Source organism: Augochlora pura, chromosome 8 (genome assembly GCF_028453695.1).
Source record: "Augochlora pura isolate Apur16 chromosome 8, APUR_v2.2.1, whole genome shotgun sequence".
NCBI classification, from domain to species: Eukaryota; Metazoa; Arthropoda; class Insecta; order Hymenoptera; family Halictidae; genus Augochlora; species Augochlora pura.
In genome coordinates, this window is record NC_135779.1 from 6502895 (window position 1) to 6527375 (window position 24481).

Genomic DNA, 24481 nt, shown 5'->3' on the forward strand with positions numbered 1-24481 from the left:
GGTCGCGTGCTACGTATTTTACGACCGCGAATTTCCCTGCGAGACGATCCGCGTTGCTGCGGAAATGTTGCCATTTCTATGGGGCTGTTGGCGACTTTGCACCGTTCCCTTGGATGTTGATGCTTTTGTATCGAGTGGGGAGTCTGAGGCACTTCTAAAATTGCTACGTCATGTTCTAAAATAATATTTCTATTGTTAATTTATTCTTAATTTAGAAAGTTTTATTTGAGGAATTATTGAAAGTCTAACTATTGTTGCAAGAATTGCAAGACTAAATCTTGCATGCATCAAAATGCAATGTTTCATGTAAAATGGAAACGCTAGATGTCAGAAAAATTGTGTTAAAATTACAGTTGAAATGACCTCGAGTGCAAAGGGTTAACAGTCTATTGGTCAGTAAGGGTTGCCGACACAGAAACGATTAATCTTTTACAATCGATTTGGTGACTCTGAGGCACCGCTAAAATTGTTCATAACTGTTCCAAAATAATACTTCTATTATAAAAATATAGATTTCAGAAATTTTTAATAATAATAATTTTATTTTGAGTCGCCGGCAACTCAACGATTTCACTTATGCCGAAAAATGAAAGTTACAGCTAATTATTGAGTAAATTAAACTTAATAATTCAGTAAGGCGTTTTAGGGTTAATTGTTGCTATCTGCGAAATCTTCGTTAAGAGAGCATCACACGTAGTTACAGCGTGACGAGTTACACGCGTTACATATGTGACAGGGGACAAGGTTGAAGTTATATTCGGGAAAGGACGTCTTGCTGAGAAGTGCACAGCTGGCCGTGATTCAGTCCATTTAGATCCTTATCAATTTTTTGAGGAGTACACCCTCGAAGAGATTTCGCCTGGATAATGTAGCACGTATCTCGTGTTTCATCTAATCGGATAGCAAGCGAATTATGTTACTCTCTGGAGAGATGGAGTAGATCATTGACTCGATTGCTTGTAACGATTGCCATTTCGATAATAATTTTGTGGCGCTTAGAAAATTAACGCTTTTGTCGAAAGTCAATGTTTCGCGTCGATGCAGCTGTTCGACGAACTCTGTAACAATGTCCACAATGTTACAGTAATTTATTGAATTCAGAATAATTATATATTATATACGAGCGATTAAAATTATTAGAATAGCTAGAATGATTGAAACACTTAAAATAATTTCAGCGATTAAAACAATTAAAACGACCGAATTTGTTAGATGACAGAAATGATCAAATAATTAAAATGATTATAATACTTAAAATTATAATGCTTAAAATTCTTAAAATTATTAAAACAATATAAATAACAGGAACGAATAAAATAATCAAGGCAATTAAAATTACTAAAATTCCCGTAAGGGTGAAGCCATTCTCGCCCGACTTACGTCCCCCGCAATCACCATACAAAAATGTTTGCCCGCCTAATGAATATATTTGATAACTCCAGGTAATAGGATAACCAGGGGAATGTTTCCGCGGCCGCAAATTTCCCGACACGTCCGAGAGGAACCGCAATAAAAGTGGTGCCGGACTAAAAGCATGCACGCGGCAACTTGTTACTCGACCGGTGAGTGCTTCCAGAAGAGCATACTCGCACGCGTGTGCTCGAGAGTGGCTCGGCCGAAGGGTGGTTGTCCGGATTTAGCTGGATTTACCGAAGTAATGCATCCGCGAGAGAGAGAGAGAGAGAGAGAGAGAGAGAGAGAGAGAGAGAGAGAGAGAGAGGGAGAGAGAGAGAGAACCGGCTGAAAACCGTATAAAAAGCGCCTTCTTCCGCGACGAACTATGATCATTCTAATGATTCTTGATGATTCCCGATACCACGTGGTTTTTTGATCGATCGTGCCGTTGCATACTGATATAGTTAATAATTGTAAAAATTGTGTTCATGGTATTAAATAAATAATGACGTCGTGGCGTTCGCAGAAAACGCGCAACGATGTATCAGGTTGGAAACTATGAAACGGGCGTCGAAGCTGTGCACAGCCTATACAAAAACGCCCGTTTCATAGTTTCCAACGTAGTTTATGGGATCGATGTAATGTCACTCACATAAGATATCATGGGGAGGTTGAACGCGGCCGCCATTCTGCCCTCGTGGATGCAGGTTTCCTGGGGACCGATGTACGCGCTGATGTTCTTCGTCCATAGATCCGCGGTCATACGGATGCTGGTCTCCTCTACCCCATAAGTCTCGGCTACGACGAAGTCGAGCTTGTGTCCACGTCGGCCCAGCTCGCCAGCGTTCACCTGCGACCCCCCGAGGAACGATGATAGTTGTAAAATTGTCTTTACGTCGCGAATTAACGCATCTTGGATTACTGTGCATCGAGTCCGAAATGCTCGGACAATTTTCCGCTTGGAACGAAACCGTTCGAAATTAATTTGGCAAGTGCTGGGTCTAGGTAGACCCAGGGTTTCGACTGCTTGTATCGGTCGCTTCATCGGAACGACGGATATAAGTCCAAGCGGGACTACTGCCAAGCATAAAATACATTGTGCCTTGGATTTATAGATACTTTATAAATAGACCGCTGATGTTTATGCGCGACTCCTCGTCTCGATTCATTGCGAACGCGACTTCCGCGGTAACTAAAGTTTTGATAGCGATGAAACGAGACGTCCCTTGTTATCAGAGTTGGGTGTCAGTTAAAATAATTGATTTGGAATAACGAGTGAGGAGATATGAGTTGACTTAGTATATATATATTCGCTAATAATTGAATGTATAATTCGTATGATAATTAAATTTTCTACCCAATTAAGAAATCGTTCAAATAGCACCACAAATTTATTATTTCTTATTTCTAAATGAAATGTCACTATTTATTAGAATTTCATTATTTTAACTATTCTTCTCTTTCATCTCTGCCTCATTAAATACTTTTCTCTTTAACTAACAATTTCCACAAAAATTCCTTCAAACAATGCCCAACTCCGATAAACACTTTAAATCACTACTCTAAAACTCCTCGATTTCGAACCTAATGAACTCGTTCCCCGTCCGACCAACACGCTCCAACAATTTCCGCGCGTGCACACCGGCCGCGAAAGTCTCGAACAACCGTTGATGCTAAATATACCGTGAACGATCTCCCGCGTACAAATCTTGCATTATTCATTGTCCGCGCGGCCCGATGCTTTGCATACCCGGCGCATATCACTCCCGCGCAAACATCCGCGGAGCGCAATTATAAACTTCGCGGCGAGCCGATTGCAGTTAGACGAAGAAGAAGAAGAAGACGAAGAAGAGAAAGAAGAGGGAAGAGGAAGAAGAGGAAGGAAGAAGGTGTCCGTTGCTCGTAATTCGTTTCTATTTCGGTCGCGCGATAACCGGCGCTCTCGAACCCTATCAATTAACGACTTCCGCGCTAATTGCGGTCCGCCGGTCTATTCCTATTAGAGAAAGGCTTACAGGAAGAGAAAGGGAAAGCTTGAAGGAGGAGGGGGGGATGCGTTACCTCGTCCACGGCGAGCGATATCGCGCCGGATATCCGAAAGCCGGGTTTGTGGTACTCCTGGTCCCCTGGCGGTCTCTTCGAGCCGGTGATGTATCCGAGGGTGAAGGTCTCCGCGTCGGCGCCCCTCACGAGTAGCACGTGGATCGCCGTTAGTAATAGACAAGCCCTCTCCACGGTTGCCAGTAGCATGCCCAGTCGGGGAACCTTCGCAGTCAAGGTGATCGTAGAGCAACGGTGTCGTCGAATTGAGACGAGAAGAGACGACGATGGACAGAGACAGAGAAGAAAAGTGAAGGACAGAAATAGGCAGACAGAGGAAATGGAAAGAGACGGATAGAGGAAAATGGAGGGGCAGACAAAGTAAAGGAGATAGACGGATGGAGTAAAAGAGGGAGACAGATAGAGGAGGGAAGAGGGAAAGAGAGAGATAGATAGAGATAGAAAGCGAGAGAAGAAGAGAAATTGAGAGACAAAGAAATCGGGAGGCGCTAAAGAAAAGGAGAAGAAGGGAGGAAAAATCGAGTCAGGAGGAGAGAGTGAGAGACAGCTAGATTAAGAAATAAAAAAGGAAAGAGAAAGAGAGATAGAGAGATAGAGAGTCACCGCAAAAGCCACTCGTCGATGGAATTACTTTCGCCGGTGCTTTTATCATAGATTGCACCGTCCTGGTGGCTCGTCCATCACTCGCGGCAATGCAATCGTTGCAGTTTCGCGAGCCGAGCGAGACCACAAGCGAACGAGAGACCGAACCGAGCGAGAGGACGAGCGAACGAGAGAACTTCCGAGCGAGACCACGAGCGAACGAGACGACAAGCAAACGAAAGAGCAAGCAAGAGGATAAGTCAACGAAAGAACGAAAAAGAGGACAAGTAAACGAAAGAGCGAGCAAGAGGACAAGTGAACGAAAGAACGAAGAAGAGGACAAGTAAACGAAAGAGCAAGAGAACAGAACGAAAGAGCGAGAGAGCGGGCGCACGCGTGCTTTTATTTTGCAAGCGGGGCCAATAAAAGCTTGCGGGCGAAAGAAACAGAGAGAGAGAGAGAGAGAGAGAGAGAGAGAGAGAGGGGGAGGGAGGGTAATGGATGAAAGCGGTAAGCGCGACGGGGTTGCAATAAACACCATCAATCTCCTATGGAGTGGCGCGCACTTCCTCTTCCTGCATTCTCGCCCACCGGTTCACCCGCAATCACTGGACCACTACGATTACCCCGTTACTATACACCCCCCCCCCCGGCACCCCGCCTTTTTCTGGCCGACTGTGCCGCGGTAAGAGCGTGAGACCCGATTGCCAGCAAAGCCACGAGTCGTCCGCGTGCTATTTTCTCCGACGTCTCGATCGGTCGAGCCTCGAAAACGCCCCGCGCGATAGTTCCGTGCTTTTCTTACGGGAGAAACGGAAGAGAGAGAGAGGTACTAACCAATGGTACAAGCTCTGTAAAATTGCAGCGGGGTTGTTGGAACAGGGTTTGCCAGGGTTTTTAAAGATCTTGGAGACGACGACGTCGACGACTGCTCCCTTAAGTGCGTTAACTCTTCGGGGCACAAAGTCTCAAGAAATAAATAGACCCATACGGCGCAGAAATTTTACCGCGTTTTTAATTCAACGAAATTGCCATCTTTTATCTTGAGAGCATATAAAGACATGACCAAATAATAATTCAATTGAATTTGTTGTTATGAAATTGGACTTAACCTGTTAGCCGCGTACGACGTTGCTTGTTTTTCTTTTGTTTGGTGAGGGAAAAGGAGGGAAATTTGGTTGGATTTTTAAGTACACTCTGATCTAGGTATAGCGAGCGTAATTTCTTTATCAATTAAACGATTTTGGGAGAAGTTGATTTTTGAAATAGTAGTTCGAATATTTAAATAGATAAATGGCTTAAATATATTAAATAGTTAAATAGTATAAATATTTTTATCTTCTCCCGTGATATACGATTTGGCAAGTAGTCTTTTGCAGTAGCAGTTACGTACACATGGACATGCCTAGGTATACTGAATTACGTAACGCCCGTGTTTAACTACCATTTAAGAAAATTATTTGCCAAAGACTATTACGTGAGACGATAAAACTATTTATAGTCTATTTACCATTTCGTACATCTATTATGTCTCAGTCTCTCGTTGTCTCGTCGTGACGTGCTATTTCTACTTGCGACGGATGACAACGCACACTGTTCTTCAGTCGGTGACTAGGAAGTCAACGTTAACCAGAACGAAACCGCTAATTAAAATAGTATTTTATATAATATTTTAGTCTATATATTTTCGACAAAACATATAATTACTTGTACAAAGTCGAAATGAAAGGAACAACGGGTGATAACACATTGATAACAAAGAGTTAATACTCGTCACTTTGCACCGTGCGAAATCAACGATATAAATGGTACTTCACGATTTAACCCTTTGCACTCGAGAGGCAATATTAAAATCGTCCCATCACGTCCGAAAATAATATTAATATCAACAAGATTTAGTTTAAAAAATTGTTAAACGGTGAAATTATTATTACAAATCACAAGAATCAATTTACCAAAAAATCATTGCTTTTAGTGTTTCATAAATTCAAAATAATAACGAAAAAGTTCGGAAAAATAAAGAACTACTTTAAAGTTTATCCGAATTATGGAACAACGTATGAATTACAAAAAGGGATAAAGCAGAGCCGCGGCCAACGGTCCGCCAAAATTTCTCACGCGTTATCCGACGTTCCCGAAGGCCGACACACAGCGCGCGGTAATCGCATAAAATCCGCGAGCTAACAAGCGCCGGCACACGAACCCGTGTGTTCCGCGAACAGCGTCCAAGAGAAAGATTCGCGGCTGAAATGAAATTACCCGTTCCCCCCTCGGCCGGATCCCTGGCGGATCCTCTGCTCGCCGTGAAACCGCGACGACGCGTCCCCATGCATATGCATAAGCGAGGCAAACATACTGTTGCGCGGGGATCCGCGGGCGTGTGCAATGTTTCAACGGGAGAGGAGCTTGTCCCGTATTCCGCGCGTACTCCGACGTTTTCCCACGCGCCGGTATCGTTGGAAAATAATCATTTATCCGTGGCCCGGTATCGTCCGCGGTCGGCTGTTATTAATCAATGACCGGCGCGCGAGAGTCAAGCGCCTTCCTTTCTTCTTTTCCAGCCCCGTGGCGCTTCTTCCCGTGATCTCTCCGCGGCGATCCGTCTAAGTAACCTTCTTCCTCCTCCCGTTGCGTAATTAGCCGAACGGTATAACCCGTCTCTCGGCCTCGACGGGCTTCTCACACTTCTTTTTTTTTCACGGATTATTAAAATAGAGCACTATTAATAATAAGTGAGCGACCGGTGTCCCGCGATAGAGAGCCGACCACTGATGAGAGAATGGATTATAATTAGACGGGTTGCGTCAGCGAGCACGCACTTTTATCGCCGCGGTTGTTCTCCGCGCGAAAAAAATCGACGAGGAAAAACGCAATCGTCGACGGCGACGAGGAATGTCGGGAGGTATGAGGAAAGCGTCGAATGGTGCTCGGATGTTCGACAAACTGGCGAACGGGACTGGCCCTGCTCCGCAACTGTGGTTAACGAGATGCCTCGTTTATTAACTTGCTGGACGTCGAACACGCGTTCCGAAAAAAGTCGGGGAATTATGTTTGTTGCCATTGAGTGGTAACTCTTTGCGGACGAAGCCGTTTTAAATGCGAACATGAAATAAAATTCAGAGCATTGCCGTTTTTAACGGAGTCCACTTTTATAAGAAATTGATTCTTGCGAGTCGTATCAATAGTTTTACTGTTTAATAATTTTTTAAATCTGAACATCGTTGGTATAAAATTATTTTGGTATTAAATTGTTATAAAATTATTTTGGTATTAAATTGGTATAAAATTATCTTGGGACGCGATGGAACAATTTTAATAGTGCCTCGGAAGATTAATACTAATTACTTGAATTTCTGGTTAGGAAATTTGAAGATGCAGAAATTCGTGTTACACTTTCATATATTTCAGTAATTATTTCAATTTAATTATTTCAATTTTTTATGAAGCATATTTCATAGCAGAATCAATGCTTTGATATAAAATTGATACAATGATAAAGACCGAATAATAATTAAATACTTTAATAAATTAATATGACAGAACCTCGACCTCGAAACCACAGAAATTCTAATTATATTTTTACATTGCTTCAAAGAATTTCCTATCGAATAGAAAAACAGTCTACCTAATTTCAGCAGAATTCTTTTATTTAATATTAAGTAATCACTTCTGAAATTTAACTAAATATTAAATAATTCCCCTCGAAATTCAACTAAATATCACAATTAATTAAATAACACAACAACGACTTCAAAAGCATAAAAATGCTAATAATATCTTTAAATTGCTTCGCTGTAATTTCCCGTCGCAAACAAAACAATTTGCCCGGCTCCATCGCAAAACCAAGAGCCCGCAAAAAGCTTCCGCTCGTTATTTCGTATCTCAGCCACTCAGCCTCGTTCTCCGTGCGCCTCTCTTCCACCGAAACAAGATGTAGCCCGACAATCGATCACGTTAAACACGAGAACACGTTGGAAGCAGCGGTCGGGGGGGCTACAGCTCCCGAGAAAAGTAACCGCCTTGCGTTTCTTCGACCCGGTGACCCGGTGCACGACCCCTTAACCGAGCGAATTAGTTCCCGGCGTCGAACGGCGAACGGGCGATCGATGGCTCCCACAGAATCCCGCGTGCGAGCTCCATCAAACACGTCGCGCCTCTCCGTGTCTGGCAATAATTAACCAGATAAAAATCGCGTCTCTCCGTCGTGTTCTCTCCATTGGGTTCTCTCCCCCCTCCAGCGCTCTCTAGAGAGATTTATCTCCGACGAGATAACATTGTCCGCCATTTTTTATGCCGAAAGGAGATCGCCGACGGAATTGACGTCCGACCACCTTTCTCTCGCGGCTCGTTCCTCGTCGATCGATTTACATGTTAATTGTGAAACGCGAGCCGCCCCGCGAGCCTAACGCAAAGCCCGATTAATCATCCGCGCCGCGGCGTGTCCGTTCGGATCGGTTTTTGCGCGCGTGGCACGCTCCGATGTTTCGGTGACGGTCCGCCGATTCTGCTCGAGCAAACATTCGCGAGGCTTTTTTTTTTTATCGGCGCGGCGATCGCGTCGACTCGCGAGATCAAATTAGGCGGACGGACTTTCGCTAATTAGTCAGCGGGCCGATCTTGCGCAACCGTTGCCGACGCATGCCCCGGTTCGGCTAACCCTTTGATTCGGACCCGAGGACGCGGATCGATACATTGTACCCGTTTCTCGATCGACGATCACTGCCCGAGGGGCAGACGTCGAATTTATTTGGTGAAAAAGAGGCGCCCCGTTTTGCTCGCGTTCGTCGCGATCGTGGCAAAAGATTGCTTTATATGGATCGCTTGTTTTCGAAGTGGTTTTTAAGTGGTGCGCGTCCATTCTCAGGCTGCATTTGTATGTATTAATTTAGACAAATTTTACATGTTTGTATAATTAAATTATATATTGATAGTTCAGTTTATTGTAATTTTAGTTTCAGCTGAAATTTAATCAGAACTTTGATTGGCTAATCTTGATATTAATCTCTTGACGTAATTAACCTATATTTTTTAATTGACAAACACGCCAACCTTTAACTATTTTATAAATGAAGAAAAATGCTCCATTTACAAAATATGCTACCCAAGTTTTAACTAAACTTTAATCATAGCTTTGATTGACTAATCCTGACATAACCTTTCAATACAATTAACCTACATTTTTTAATCGACAAATACGCCAACCTCTAACTATTTTTTAAACGAAGAAAAATGCACCATTTACAAAATAAACTATCGAAATTTCAGCTGAAACCTTTCGTCATAATTAACCTATATTTTTTAATTGACAAATACGCCATCCTTCAACAATCTCTAAACAAAGAAAAATGCACCACTTACAAAATAAACTCTCCACCTAAAAATTTCCCAAACCCATTCATCTCGAAAAAATGCGAAAAGCGCGCAAAAAATATCCGCAAACAAAACTCTTCCAAATTCCATCGAAAGTTTAAACATCAATCAAACGGTACACGTGTACGACAAATATGCCGCCTCTCCTTTTTTTTTTATTTACAATTTCACCAAAATGCACGGCGTCAAGAATGAACGAAGCGAGCGAGCTTCGTTTCACCGTATCATCGATTTCATCAACGATTTCGAGCTGTAAAAACATCGGACGCGATTTACAGATCGATAAATCTGTTCATCGGTAGTTACAGTCGTCGTCGGTCTCTCTTCGGGACGCGTACTCCGGATTTTAAGAGCCGGTAAAAGTGTTATTCGGTCCCGCGTGACGCGAAAAAAAGGGGTAACGGCGTGGCAGAGCTCGAAGCGAATCGATCGCTGCCAATTCCACGATGCGATTGACTGATTTCAGATCATTCTAACCCTTTGCATTATAAGAACGAGTCAGAGTTTGATAACAGAAGAATTTATTTTTATTTTGATATAGTGGGAATTAATAATATTAATATTTATTAGATCCTGCGTATTCAATAGATCTACTTTTAAAAAACTCGACTTTAACCCCTTGCACTACAATTATTTTTAGTTGTAGTGCAAGGGTGTAGTGTCTTAACTATTTTAATATAACCAGATAATTTTTATTTCTTGTACTGCCTTTTTTTACTTCCGTTTCTAGACTCCGATAATAGAAAAATTCAATTTGATTTCGACTTATAAGAAATTATAATTTCTTAATTTCTGACTCGTTGTTATAGCACAAGTATTAAAAGCAAATGAAATATATTAATACGAATAAAATATAAAATCATTATACATAAGTCAATATTCACAGGAAATAAGTAACAAAAAGCAGTGACCGATTTTCCGCCCGAAATATTCGCATTTTTCACAAATTCGTGGCGCACAATTTCTTAAAAGCGGCGTTCCCCATAAAAATCGAAGTTCCGAAACAACGGTGAACTTTTCGGGAAAACGTATCACCCATACAGTCTTCTCTTTCTCGCGGTTAAATCGTACCAGTCCTCGGTTCGGTCGGCGAGCGAAAGGCGGATCGGTAGATGCGGGCTATAAACGGTAGGATATTAAACGTCCGAAACAGATTTACGGCGCCGTGAACAATCGGCGCAGAGGCTGCCATCGCGCTTCCTTCCATCCGACGTGGATCGCTAAAAGCCGCTGCCATTAACACGTCCGTAACGAGCCCCGGCCTCTGTTTTATTCGTCTCTCGCGGCCGGCCGGCCAGCCTCGTGCGCGCGCCTCTTTCAATATATTCCGGAAATGAAAGTATCGCGGCGGTTATACGGGTCACGTGCGGCAACGAATGTTAATTAACCGGTCGATCCCGCGACCGATAGGGGTTGAGTCGCGGAGAAAATAGAAACACCGGCGTCTAAATATAGCTGTTCATTCGTTATGCTAATTCCGAATAAATGCTGGCTACCGAGAATACTCGGTGCAGGCATCGAGGAAGTCCGCGCAACCGTGAATCATTCGATTTAAACACCGTGTACTTAGCGGATTTGCAATCGCGCAAGATGACTGCGTAAAAATAGACGCGCGACAGCGCTGCTGTTTTGTTAGTAATTTCTAGTTGGGGATTGACGATGTTGTTTCAACTTAGACAATAAAAATCGGAGGATTTTCGAGTATAAATTGTAACCGGCTCAGAGATCTCTTGTTTTAAATAAGTTGAAAATGAAATGCAATTATTGCTTAGCTTGATAGGTTTCTAGGTAACGAAAACCATTTTCAAGATTGTAGCACAGTTAGAAAAATTGTTTAATATTTATATGGAAGAGCATTTTTACTTCGAAAGATTATTTCTGATCCAAGATTCGCGCTTCTAAGGGCTTTGCATTATAGTGTTAGAGGACTTTGAAAATGTATCGAATTTCAAGGCAATTATATCTTGAAAATTCCATGGAAAATGCTTTCGATAATAATATTAAAAAACCTTGTTTTAAGCCTTACTTGCAATCGCTCAACTGTTATATTTATAAAAATAATACCATCTTCCAAAGGCGTTGCATTTCGAGAAGAACCTTGCAATTTCCATGGAAAATGGATTTGTAACAATTCTAAAATATTTATAATTCTATTGAAAGCCCATTTTGAAAATTTCATCTTGAAAATCTTATTGACAATAACACACATCTATTCTCACAGAAATGAAGCAATTTTCCATATTAATATCGCTATCTCAAGCGCGCCTCCAAATCCCATAAAAATCCCCTTGCAAAACAATTTCAAACCACTTATCCGCCTTTCCACACACTATATTTTCACCTATACTCACAAAAATTATGCGCATCTCGAAACGCATCGGTTTCCAAGCCACCTCCCCGATGAAAAATGCGTACGCAAACGAGTCGCACCAAGCATCGTGTACCTATAGCGACGCACTATGGCGTTTCCCCATGGTTTCACTCCGGGAAAAACGATGGGCCACTCGTGTCGCATCAGCCACGGCACACGGACGATCGGAACCGTTTAGCGAGCGACAGGTGCACACCGGTTGTAAAGGTGGTAACGCGCCTCGCCCGTCTCCGGCATTCGCCGCGCGTATTTCCGCCTGTCCCGGATAAATTTGCCGCCCTTATCGCGCGCCGCTGTATAAATATTCCTCCTAACGCGCGTTTTATCGCGCGATCGCCTCGTTCCCCCTTCGCAGTCCGCGTGATACGATCGGAATTATACGGCCCTGGCGGTGACCCGTTGGGGTGCCCGATTTTTTGGAATCACGGGGGAGGTCCCGCGGTGTCGATAAGCGAGATCTGCGCGCGGACCCCCGTGGATCCCGTAATCGACGATGTTAAGGAGGGAAGGGAGGGTCATGGTAAGACAGAATTTTGTGAGCAGTGAGCTTTTCATTAATATTTAGGGTTTGTTGTTAGCATTTAGATTTTGGTATTAGTATTTAGATTTTATTATTAGAATTTAGATTTTATTATCAGAATTTAGATTTTATTATTAGAATTTAGATTTTATATAAATAAGAAATCGTGAATTAAAAAAACGTGAACGAAAAATTGCTATGATAAATGAAAAATCCAACTATATCTTTTTAACATTGATACACGTATTAAAACAACAAAATTTTAAACAATTAACATAGAAAGAATTTCTATGCTCCGCCTCCCATAAAACATTTCAAAAACAGCGAACGACGCCAGAACGAAAAAAATTGAAACACCACCGCGCCTTGCGAAATTTGGCAGACGCCCCTTTTCCGCATCAAGGAACCGTCAATTACCCAACGCGTCGAACTCCTATCACCGTCCAGTTACGAAATCGCGCGACTATGAATGAATTATTCGAGCGCGAATCGTGGCCGCGAAGGTCGCCGCCGGGGGATCCCCGTTCCGCGCGAACGAAAAAGATTCGAGGAAAGGCGTTTTCGAAATCGCTCCTCCGTAAGGGGGCCCGTCACACCGTCAAGGTCGCAAGAGAAAGCAACGGGTTGCACGGTTTTTATTACTATTTCCTTGGGAGAGCAACAACGACGATGGACAGCATGGCTCTCGGTCATATTCGCCGCGTTACGATTCGCCGCGGCGCGCCGCGCCAATGCCGCTTCTACGCGTCCGCGCAAACAAACGCGCGCTATTACATATGTGGAACACGTTGCGCAGACCCGGCGAACTATATTTAGAAGTTTCTCGAAAGCGAGCGCCTAAAGGAAAAACCGCGATGTCCTGCGAAATTTGTAGTGAATCGCCTGTTACGCATACTTTCGCATACTCTTACATACTCTTACATACTCTTGCATACTCTTGCATACTCTCGGCATCATTTCCGTGTCGTCTCACCGAAATCCAACGAAGATACCGGGGCCGCTCGCGGAAACGTCGCCCGACATTGATTACCTCAGCCCCCCGGCGTTCCCTGCCAGCCGTAATTGCGGCACGATGACGCAAGAGCGACGCGCGGAGTTGATTAGGCGAGATTACGACTCTCTCGCTGCGAGCAGAAATTACGCGATCAGACTGCGCGCTCGATTTTACTGAAAATCAATCGCGGTTGTCGGAACGCGAAGCGTTACTGCCGAGGCAGGTGTTCGTTAATCGGGGGATGGAACTACCCTAAAGCTTGTCGTTGAAAACTTTGGAAATTGATTGGTCGAAGCGATAATGGGAGTTGCAAATGTTGGGTTTCGAGTTGGTGAAATTAATACATTTTATGGAAAATCTATGAATTTTATTTATAGAAAATGTAATGAAAAGTATAATATAAGAAAAGCAGCGATATAATAGAACCATCAATTTAATAGAAATAACAATATACTAGAACCAACAATTTAATGGAAACAAGGATATAATAGAAACAACAATATACTAGAAACAACAATTTAATAAGAATAACTTAATAATATAGAAGAACCTCCCTCCAAGCAAAACAGCGAACGAATCAAAAGTGAACCTAACCTCCAAGCAAAACAGCAGACGAATCAAAAGTGAACCTAACCTCCAACGATGCCAGAGAGGTGGCCAAAAAGCTCCGGGACGCGTCACGGAAATTTAACAGATCTTCGAGCAGACGTTCCGAGCAGATAGCAAAACTCCGTCGACGGTTTCCCCGATCGTCCGTCCATATTTCGCTTCGCAGGACCTCTTCCACCCTCACCGAGCTCTTAGCTGAACCACCCAGCTTTAGCTTGCTCCCATTTCTCCGTCGCGCAGTTGACCAGTGAAAAAATTTCGACCAGTGAAAAGCCAAGACAACGTCGCGTTTTTATCTCTCGTTTCGCTGATTAGCAAGAAGAGAGCCCGCGGAGGCAAAAGGCGGGGACCCTGCGTCAAGGAGAAAGAGGACGGATGAGGAAGGATCGGCCGTAAGGTTTGCCGCGAAGTAGCCAGCGTCAGAGACCTTGTCACGCTGCAACCCGATGGAATCTGATAAGGTCCATCGAGCGGAATAAGGCAGTCCCTTTTGTCGGCTCCTTTTTCATAACAATTTCTTACGGGAGCGAGGAGAGGCCGCTTCTGCGAACGCTATTGGATAGGAACCGTGCGTACACTCGCGACCGGACCCGAAATATACGACCTCCCACCTTTTATCGTGGAAATTTACGAGCGGCGTTCCCCAAATTTCTTCTTTCGTTCGCAAATCGACCGGTCTTCTAGAATATATAACCTGGACGGCTCTTCTGCGAGGAATATATAACCTAGACAGTTCTTCTGCGTGGAATATATAACCTAGTCGGCTGTTCTGCGAGGTCGGCACGGAGTCGGAGTACTCGTACGTTGATTAAAGAGGAGGGCTGTTCTCATCTTTGATCTATCGAACCCGATGGACCTGGGATTTCGTTCGATTTTCTGCAGGTTTTATTTACTTCGTTTTATGCTTCATTCGACTGCTTTATTATCTCGTAGCGAGAGGGTTTTCTGAGAATATTGAAACGTTTCAGTCGTGTAGAAAGATGGGGCGAGACGCTGTTAGGTAGAAGTAGGATGAGCGATTCTTGAATATGAAAATGACTATGAGATGCCTCAGATATGTTGAATATAGTCCAAAGAAGTTTATCATTCGAAGACTGCGGATTTTTATGCGAAATAAAAATTGTCTGCTTCGATTGAAAGAAGTGGGAGTTGTATAGAATGTTTTCTATTGTTTGCTTTAACTGTGACTTTTAATGCTCGCATGCTATATTTATTAAAGTATTTCAATTAATTATAATATACTCAGATTAACTAGATTAATAATGCATGACTAATTACAGTAAAATATAATCTAATTAATTACATTAATACTAAATGATTAAAAAATAACCACATTAATTAAATCTCCTTGACCCATAAAAATTCTTTCAATGCGCTCACTATACCAAATTTGAAACTCACAATTTTTCCACGAGTGCATAAAATTCGCAGTCATCAGTCACTTCCACTTCAGCGGTTAGCATAACGATCCCAGCAAGAATAACTTTTAGTTTTTTTACAGTCGGCGGCTGAGATTAATGGTTGCATCACGGTGAAAATAAAATATACTATTAATTTCCGTGGTATTACGGCAGCCGCGATGGTGCTCGAAAGAGAAGAGCTGTTGTCGTAAAAGGAATTGTGCTCGGACGGGAATATTGCATAGTTCGCTTTTTATAGTGCAACGTGAGATCGTTTTTAGTAGAACTTTGGTAAAGCAGAATTGTTTGGCGAGTGGTTTGGTAAATATGGTCCAGAGAATGGTAGTGTTTACATTGATAGTTCGCGCTCATAATGTGGGAATTCCCCTTTAATTACGTCACCAGTGCTCGCGCGCTCGAACATTTCACATCGCCGCCGTCATCGTTCTGATCAACGAGAGTAGATGATTCAGACGCGCGTTTCATTTACAAGGCTCCGACTTTTGCATCGAACTTCGGAAAGTTGTTAAAACGCATCGACGGCGAGTGGCAACAATTTTTACGTTTAACCCTTTGCAATCGAGTGGTAAGGTAACTCTCAGTTAAAGTAGTAACCTTGAGACATCACTATAAAATTTTTACAGCACGTTCTAAGATAATTTTTATATTATGAAACATTAGATTTGAAAAATTGTTGAAAGCATAATATAAAATTCACTGTGTCATGTAAAGTGGAAATGCTTTATATCAGACAAATTATTTTAGAATTATAGTTGAAATATCTTAGAATAGAATTCTTTAGCAAAGAATTAACAGTAAAGGTTGCCGATGAAAAAGACGATTAACCCTTTATACTCGACTAATAACTAACCTAACTAATAATAACCGAAGGAAATGCTAAAAAATCGCCTCACAAAAATATCATCAGCCGAATGAAATAACCCGACATAACCTGACCTAACCTAAATCCAAACAAAAATACGCGACGTTGCTCCCATAAAACGCGTCGCAACAAACGGTTTCCGCTGCAAAAGGGTTAATTGTCTGTCGTACGGTGCCCGATAAAATGTGGTAGCCGGTGTAAGCACCGAGAAAGTTGCCGGAAGTGATCGCAATCGGGTCTGTCCGTGCCCGGCCGTCCGTTTCCCCGGAAAACTCCGAAAACTTCTCTCGGCGACTACCTCTGAAGTGGGTCAGAAAGACGAAGAAGAAGAAGAAGAAGAAGAAGCTGGTCGCGTACATAAAACACGATCTTACAATGGGGGAATTCTGGGGAAATCTACTTTGCCGCGAGTCCTCGTCGCTGCAAACTATGAAAAGAGAATTTTCAGAATCTTTACGGAGGACTCAGTTCGTTCGACAGAATATTTAATACTTTACCGATCGGTCACTGGGTCGCAAAACTTTGGCACAATGTTAAATTTTCGTTTCCATTTTCATTTTATTAATCGCGAAGGATATTTAATATTTAAAACAAAAATTATATAATAATGGTGATATATATTATATAATAATGGCGATGCGTATGTATTTACCTAAAGGCTTGATTTATGTACATTGCGTTGCAGCTTTTGCTTAGTAAATTAAATTTGCTTGCTAACCATATAAAATTTATATCATATAAAGTTTAAACTCATATGAAAAAAACTACAAGAACATCGTTTGAATTCATTGCATCTAAGAAAATGCATCATTTTCTCTGCATCGACCAGATATTAAATTATTTCGAACGTAATTCCCGAATTCGTCAAACGCTGCGCTGAAAACAGAGTCCACCGAGAGTCCGCGCGCGTTCCGCGCCGCAGCCGGAACAGAGACTAGAGAGAGGCAAGGTCTGGGATCTCGGCCGCAAAAATAAAGAAAAGGGAGAGGAGGCGAGCGATCGAGGACACGAGGAAAGGACTCTCTAGCCGCTGCGTGCCGTTTGTGAATGAGCGGGCCGCGCGCAACTGTAGCCACGTGCCGGGCCCGGACCCCGATAAATCACGCTAGGGTAGGGTAAGTCTGGCCGGGGTCCAACCTATAGTACACGTAGCCGGGCGGGGGCCAGCTGGTCCCAGGCCCCGAAAATCCGGAGATTCGGCGAGCGGCACCTGTCACCGGCGCGCGATCGAGCGACGCGATTAAATTTGATCGAGAAAGGTGTCGGAGAATCAAAGGGTACCGCGGCGCGCCGACGTCCCTGACTGGTTCGGGCAACACGCATTAACCGACTTCGCGCGAGACACCGCTCGCGGATGACGTTTACGAGGGGAGAAAAATTGTTTTCGTAAATTGGACACGGGTAATCTTGTCTCTGAACCGGGAGTTCCGACTCGTCACTTCGGATAATTGAAACGATCCTCGCGCGGTCCGCTCGGCTCTCCCGCTTTCGGTCGCAGTTCTTCATCCGCTCTCGATCCTCGCGCGATCTCCGCTCGCAATCCGCTCGACTCTCACGTTTTCGGCCTGGTCGCAGCTTTCAATCCGCTTCCGATCCGCTCGCGATCAGCCCGCTTTTCTCAACAACTCGCGATAAGGCGGACCGTGTCGCGGGACCGCGGTTTTCATTCGGAACCCGGGAAACTCCGCCGTTAAACTCGCGTTAAGAGACCGTTAACCGCGCTCGGATATTGCGACGCGGACGTAAACGCGCCAAGTTTCTACCTAGTTGCCCCGTCGTCGGGGTCTAGACTTCCCTGATGAGGCAACGCGCGCGCAGCACCCGCGGAAAACCGAGATATCGCACAGCGAAATGAAACCGCGGGGAACGTAACCCGGCCAGGAACGAAACCGCGCGAAACGATCGCAAGACGTGTATATGGGAAGACGGTTTTCGTCGTTGGTGGATCAGGAGGGATCAGACGATTTTTAACCCTTTCGCTACGGCAGCGTCGTCGGTACTGTCATTAGACGAAAGCTCGCGCTAGAAATGTGCACAGTGCGCGCGGTTTCTGTATATACGGTTTTCTTAGGTTTAGATAAAGGTTCTACAAAATTCTTGAAATACAATATTCATAAAATACAAAATTATTAAAACACAGAATTATTAAAATACAAGATTATTAAGATACAAAATTCTCAAAATACAAAATTACTAAAATTCAAAATTATCAAAACAGAAACTTACTAAAATACAAAATTACTAAAATACAAAATTATAACTAATTGGAGCAAAGTCATTTAGATGCCTCATATACGCGGCGCTCGGAGCGAAAGGGTTAAGATCGGCGCGGCGGAGCAGCCGCTTTCGGAACTCGGAGATCGTGCCCGACGGGCATCGCGACACGGAATAGAAACAAACAGTGGCCGTGGTGCTCTAGCCTCTGGACCACGGTCCAGCCCTCTCTACGAAAATAAACCGGACCGGCCGATAAACACGAAAATAGAGCGCGCGCTGCGAGAGCGCTGTCGCGATCTTCTATGGGGATCGATGACACGCTGTGCCGGCCGGAGATTGATTTAGGGCCTCGACGATTTGGAAATGTGATAAGTGGAAGGACGCCTTTTAATTCGTTGTCGATCGTATATTTTGAATACTGCTCCGAGGGGAGAATCGCGTGGCTGGTTGTTTGAAGTCTGAAATCCTCAGTTTGGAGGAGTGAAGGTTTAATTGTTTTGAAAGATTTAAAAGCATTGTGTATGTTTTTATGGCGTCGGGGGATTTTAAGTTTGGAGTTTGGAATTATTTTTTTAAGGATTTTATGTGTAATTAGGGTAAGGCGATAGGATTTGATTATTGTTATAGCGTTGGGAAGGATTTTAAGATTGCGAGAGGGTTATGTGAATGATTAGGGTTATGTATAATTTATTCCTGTGATTTATTTATAGCTTAAATTAAATTGTAAATTTTCTTCTAAAATTAAAATTGCTTTCGCTAATTTCCAATAATTATTATCATAATAATCTATGGTGTAATAACTAGGTTTCTACGCATTTATGACAAATTAACATGTCAATCGACCAAACGATTTTTATTTCTTATAAATATCTACGGAGAAGTTACTATAGTATTAACAGCGATAAACTATACAAAATCAAACACGTAATTCAAATAGTGTAAACAATTATTCACGATCTCATGCGGACGAAATGTTTGCTTCTTTGAAACAATATACAGCGTGTACCTTGAGAATCATCTGTCATTCATCATTCCTATTTTTGTAAACTACAGTCGGGTTAAAGTTACATAAGTATACTAACAAAAAAATATTTCTATTATTTTATCTATAATAATAAAACATTTCTATTATATTATCTATAAAAAAAAAATATTTCTATTATTTTATCTATAATAATGAAACGTTTCTATTAAAAAATTGTTTATTACAACAAGTATACTCGTAAAACACAGCAAAACCTGCAGTCTGCTAACAACCACCATAACCAAAGAAAACTAAAAGCAAAAGCAATTTAACAGATACCCACCTAGCAAATATTTCAAGAGCTTGTTCCTAAAAGTTCGCCCGACCGTGCCAGTTTTAATAAAACGTTGAACAACGCCGAAAACGTGCTTTTATTTCCACGGTAGCCAGAAGAGGAGACCTTCCTTTAAGAATTCAGAGATTTATGTCTGCGAAGCGCGTTCGCCGAGATACCACGGCGAGAGTTTCGCGGAGGCGGTCTATGTCTCATAAATTATTCGTCGAACGACGCTGCGCCCGGACCATATCGATCTATTATGTCGATCGTCCATTATCCATTCGGCGCGGCGATTAATTAGAAAATGTGTCCGGGGCGAATAGAAACCCGAGCGCGATAGCCCCGAGGCCCCCCCGTCCGGCGCGCGCGTCCACGGTTGACGCAACCTTCGTTGCCGAGGCGTGCCTAAAATCCTCTATGTAACACCATGTGACATAGATTCGAGATCACCTTTTTCGAAAGTCGGTCCCCCTCCCCCGTATGATCGCCGCGCGAGTCGCTTTCTGGCTGATCTAGAGCCCGGCGATCCGCGAATCGCTCGCCACGGACCTTCGAGCTGGCCTAATCCTATAGATAGGGATCGAGAAAGTACGTTTGGGAAAAATGATCTTGATGAATGGCTCTTTTACTCGAGCGTCGAGCACCAAGGCTGCTTCAATTTTTATTCAAACAGAGGATGATTGATTTTTCGATCTCGATTTCAACGATTGCCACTTCATGAATTTAAATAGTTAGTTAGGTTTTAGTTACGTCAGCGAAGCCACTTTTTTATTAAAAGATTTTTTGTTAAATAAGACTAACTTTTTTGAGAATAAAAAATACGTATGACATTAAGTTCTTTTATTCTTTCATTTTCGAATGACAAAATGTATAAAATAAATATAGAAATAAATATCGCAATAAATATCGAAATAAATATAGAAACAAATATATAGAAACAGATATATAAATAACTATAACAACTATTACATGTACGTCTCAGTCAGTAACTATAATAAAATAGATCAAATTCTCCCAAAGCAACGTCATACATCACCATCGCACATCTGTCCCCCATTAAACCAAGCGATTGCAAAACCTCCAAGTCCAAGGTTCGCGTAATTTTCCTCCTATCACCAGGAAACAAGTCATTCCAACCCACGGACAAGTAAATCAGCTAATTGTACCGGGAATCTCTGTCCGCGTGTCGTCTTTTTCCGAGAAGCTCGGAAATCTCGCTCGATTTCGGAGATGTCCGCCTGACGAAATGAGTCAACGCGAGGAAGTTGCGGCGAGCCGAGCCGTCGAATCGCGGTTTCCTCCCGAGCCGTGTAATCGCTTACCTTGATCGTCCTGTTTGTTCGTTTAACAACGCTCCGCGAAGAGTAGCAGCCAACGGTGTAGCACTGCAGCCAACAGTGCAGCCACTAGTGCAGTCAGCAGGCACAGTGTTCAGAGTCGCTGGTACGACAGCGTGTTGGTGGATCGGCTGAGCGACACCCGCGCTCTCATTCCTGCGGGACACGTTTGCTTGCCGCAGAGAAAACTTGCTGATCGTGACAAAGAGCACCACCGCCGCGGAAGAAAATTAAAGCATTCCGCCGGCGGCCGGTGGCTAGAATCTCGCAATTGAAATTCGCGAGGTCGGTCCACGTGAGAGGAGCGTGCAAGAATGCGGCGCGCGATCGCCGCGCCGGATCGGCGATATGAAAACGCGCGGACGACTGTTCTAGCCTTTAGTTAAAAGTCTAGCCTTTAGCAAAAAGTCTAGCCTTTAGTTAAAAGTCTAGCCTTTAGTTAAAAGTCCAGCCTTAGCTCAAAGTCTAGCCTTCAGCTCAAAGTCTAGCCTTTAGTTAAAAGTCTAGCCTTTCGCTGACAGTCTAGCTTTAGCTAAAAGTCTAGCCTTAGCCAAAAGGGTTCCACGATTAAATCACGACCGAACTGCGACCTTTGGACCAACTCCTAACCTTCCAATCAACTCCTGACTTCCAGACCCTGGCTCCAACCTTCGGTACCCTACTTTGGTACCTTAACTTCTCAAATTTCCAGCAATCTTGTCGAATCTCCCCAATCGCGCGCGAAATTGAAAAGCGGCGCGCGCCGACCGCGTCTTCCAGCGTTTCGTGCGCGTTTTGCGGATTCCGTAACGCTATAAATACGAGAGCGGAACCGTCTTGCAGACGATGGTCCCGGTGGAGAACGTTTGTAACACGCGGTGCCGCCGGCGCGAGGTGAACACGACGTGAGACCGCCGGTCGACAGTGATCGTGGGCGCGCGCGGCCAGACTGACTCGTCCTCTTTCCCTCGGCAAGGCACCCGTGCGTCGCGCGTCGTTCAGCGTCGTTCAGCGTCGGCGTCGCCGCGTCGTCGTCGGCCCATTCACAGGCCCGTGGCCGGCGCGCGCGCTCGGCCGCGCATGAGCGCCGAAACGATTCGAAAAAGAGGGAGGCCGAGAGAGGAACTCTCGCGCGCGACGTTTTTAACGGCTCGCGCGGCGGACCTTCACCTGCGACCTTCTTAACTCTTTTCCGAAGCTTTTAGAACGCGAAGAGGTTGTTAGGTAGAGGGGTTGTTTATTCATTCATTGTTTAGGGGTGACAAGGTTCGAAATTGTCGCAACTTTTCTTTGAATTTTTATGAGCGGTGGGATGTGTTTAGATGCAGCTGGGAGAGATGGGGATATTTGTAGTTGGTGTATAGTTTAATAGTTTTGTTCAATGTTTATTATAATTTGGAGGGATCGAAGTAGGTAGTATGTTGCTTTGGTTAAAGTTGGTGCATTATTTGTAGGTATAATTAAATATAATTAACTGTACGAGTGTATTCGCCGTAAGAGACGTAACAGGTTCTTTTTCTTCAAATTCGATCGAAATGGAATTAAACAAGTAAATTACGAAAGTATCTCCTCTTTCAAAATTGTCCATTTTTGTTTATAAGCCATAGAACAATTCTAGAAAATTTACTATACCTCGAATTTCGATCTCTATTCAGTCTCGAATTTTTCGACTTGAAACGTCCTTCTTTCGCATAAAGATTCACAGTCTAGTTATCTATCCTAATCATTTATCCATTCACTAGACCTAGCAATAAACAAATACAGTTTCATATCAAACTACCATTAAATAAATTTTGCGCCAGTAAATAAATTCAACAATTAAATTTAACAATTTCTATATCAAACAATTAACATCGTACTACAACAATTCACTGCAAATCATTGACCGACTTTAAAATAGCGAAATCTCGAGACCGGAAGTCCTCTTAAGCCGAAAAGACAAGTTTCGTTCTAAACGAGTTAGAGTTCCAACCATTTAACGAAATTCAGTAGTAAATAGTATCCAAGTAAGAATCCCGTGGCAGTTGTCTCGAGATTAGGCAAAGACACGCTTCCACACAAATCTGTGCCCCGTTCGGCGAAAATCGGCGCGGTCGCTGGAGCTGGCACCGAGCACCGTGGTTCTGTCAGCTGCGAATAAGATCGTCCATTACTCGGGCATCGAGGGAGAGGTCAGACCATTCTTGACCATGCCTGTGTTTACGAGCGACGAAAGGAGCGTCGATGTACCCGTGAAATGTTCAACTCCAGGAAAGAGACTGAAGATTCGTCGGCTTTTTGCTTCGAAAAATTCACGCGTTTGGTGATGTGCGACGATATTTTTTGATGATATTGTATGCAGAGGATAAAGCTAGATTTAAAGGGGACAAGGTGGTAAAAGAGGCGGCGAATTGATGTACGAAGATGCGACATTTTTACGCGCGATGAAAACCTGCGCAGGTAGATTTGTTATTTAACAAGTAGGTGCCACGGAAAATTAGATCCTGTATTTGTAAAATCAAGGATATCAATGAAACTGCTTTGTATATTAATTTTTATATCTTACAGCTTTGCCTTTTCTATTTTTAAAACGTTTCGTAATTGTTTGAACTAGGAAAAGAGGTTTTTTTTATTCAATTTGATACTAGGTTCCTACATAATTATATATCTTCATATATTTTATATTTTATATCTTCTATAATTAGATTATATTGATTCGTGAAAGTAAAGACGAAATTCTAATTTTTAACTCGCTGTTAAGCAGCTTAATTTGCTAAAAATGAAACTAGCAACAGTGAACGTATTAATAGGCTTTAGTAAAAACTTAGAAATTCAATATTATAGACTAAACGTAATTATTTAATTTTTGTAAATTTCTTATTAAATGTATTGTTCTTCTTATGATCTGAGAAAATCGGCGAACAGCGTCCATAGGCCAGTCACATAACGCGTATGCTAGGGACAAACAAATCTTCGTCGCCGGTGATTACAGGTGAAATATTCGCGGCGGTGGCGCGTCACATATTTCCATAGTCCGAGGAGTTCAGCGTTCGGACCGCGGGAGCCGGTGAATTTGAAATTACGAGCGGTCCCCGACGCGCCATTAAGCATCGTTCGCGAAAGAACTCGGGAGACTCTGTCACCACCTAGTCCATGGTGTGACCTAGCGGTCTGGTAGTATTGTTGCTAGAGGAACGTGGAAACGGAGACATGACGACACGCTGGACGCTGGAGGAAACGAGTCGAGAGATTAAATTACAGAACTTTTAATAGGAATCAGATTAATCTCGTTTAAGGTCGAAATGTTGCAAAGTGAGGAAAGTGTCGAGGCTGTGGAGGTATGAATTTGGAAAATTGAATTCGATAAATCATAATTTAGACTATTTCAAAATTGACATAAATTTTCAAGATTAAGAAAATATACTATGTTCTTTCTAATTTTTTTTGATCCGCAAAAATTTAGTTTCAGTATTGAAAGAATCA

The 24481-nt window shown here is 43.0% G+C and overlaps 1 protein-coding gene across 1 annotated transcript in view; it reads right to left on the reverse strand.

The window, feature by feature from the left end:
• Positions 1-21944, reverse strand: part of LOC144474446 (guanylate cyclase 32E) — a 35500-nt gene extending 13556 nt beyond the window's left edge. Inside the window, exons 1-3 of the mRNA XM_078189290.1 lie at positions 21026-21944; positions 3457-3660; positions 2048-2245 (exon numbers count right to left, since the gene is read on the reverse strand). Of these exons, the coding sequence (XP_078045416.1) occupies positions 2048-2245; positions 3457-3645 (387 nt within the window). The 5' untranslated portion in view covers positions 3646-3660; positions 21026-21944. The remainder of the gene's footprint in view (positions 1-2047; positions 2246-3456; positions 3661-21025) is intronic.
• Positions 21945-24481: the final 2537 nt, after the last annotated feature.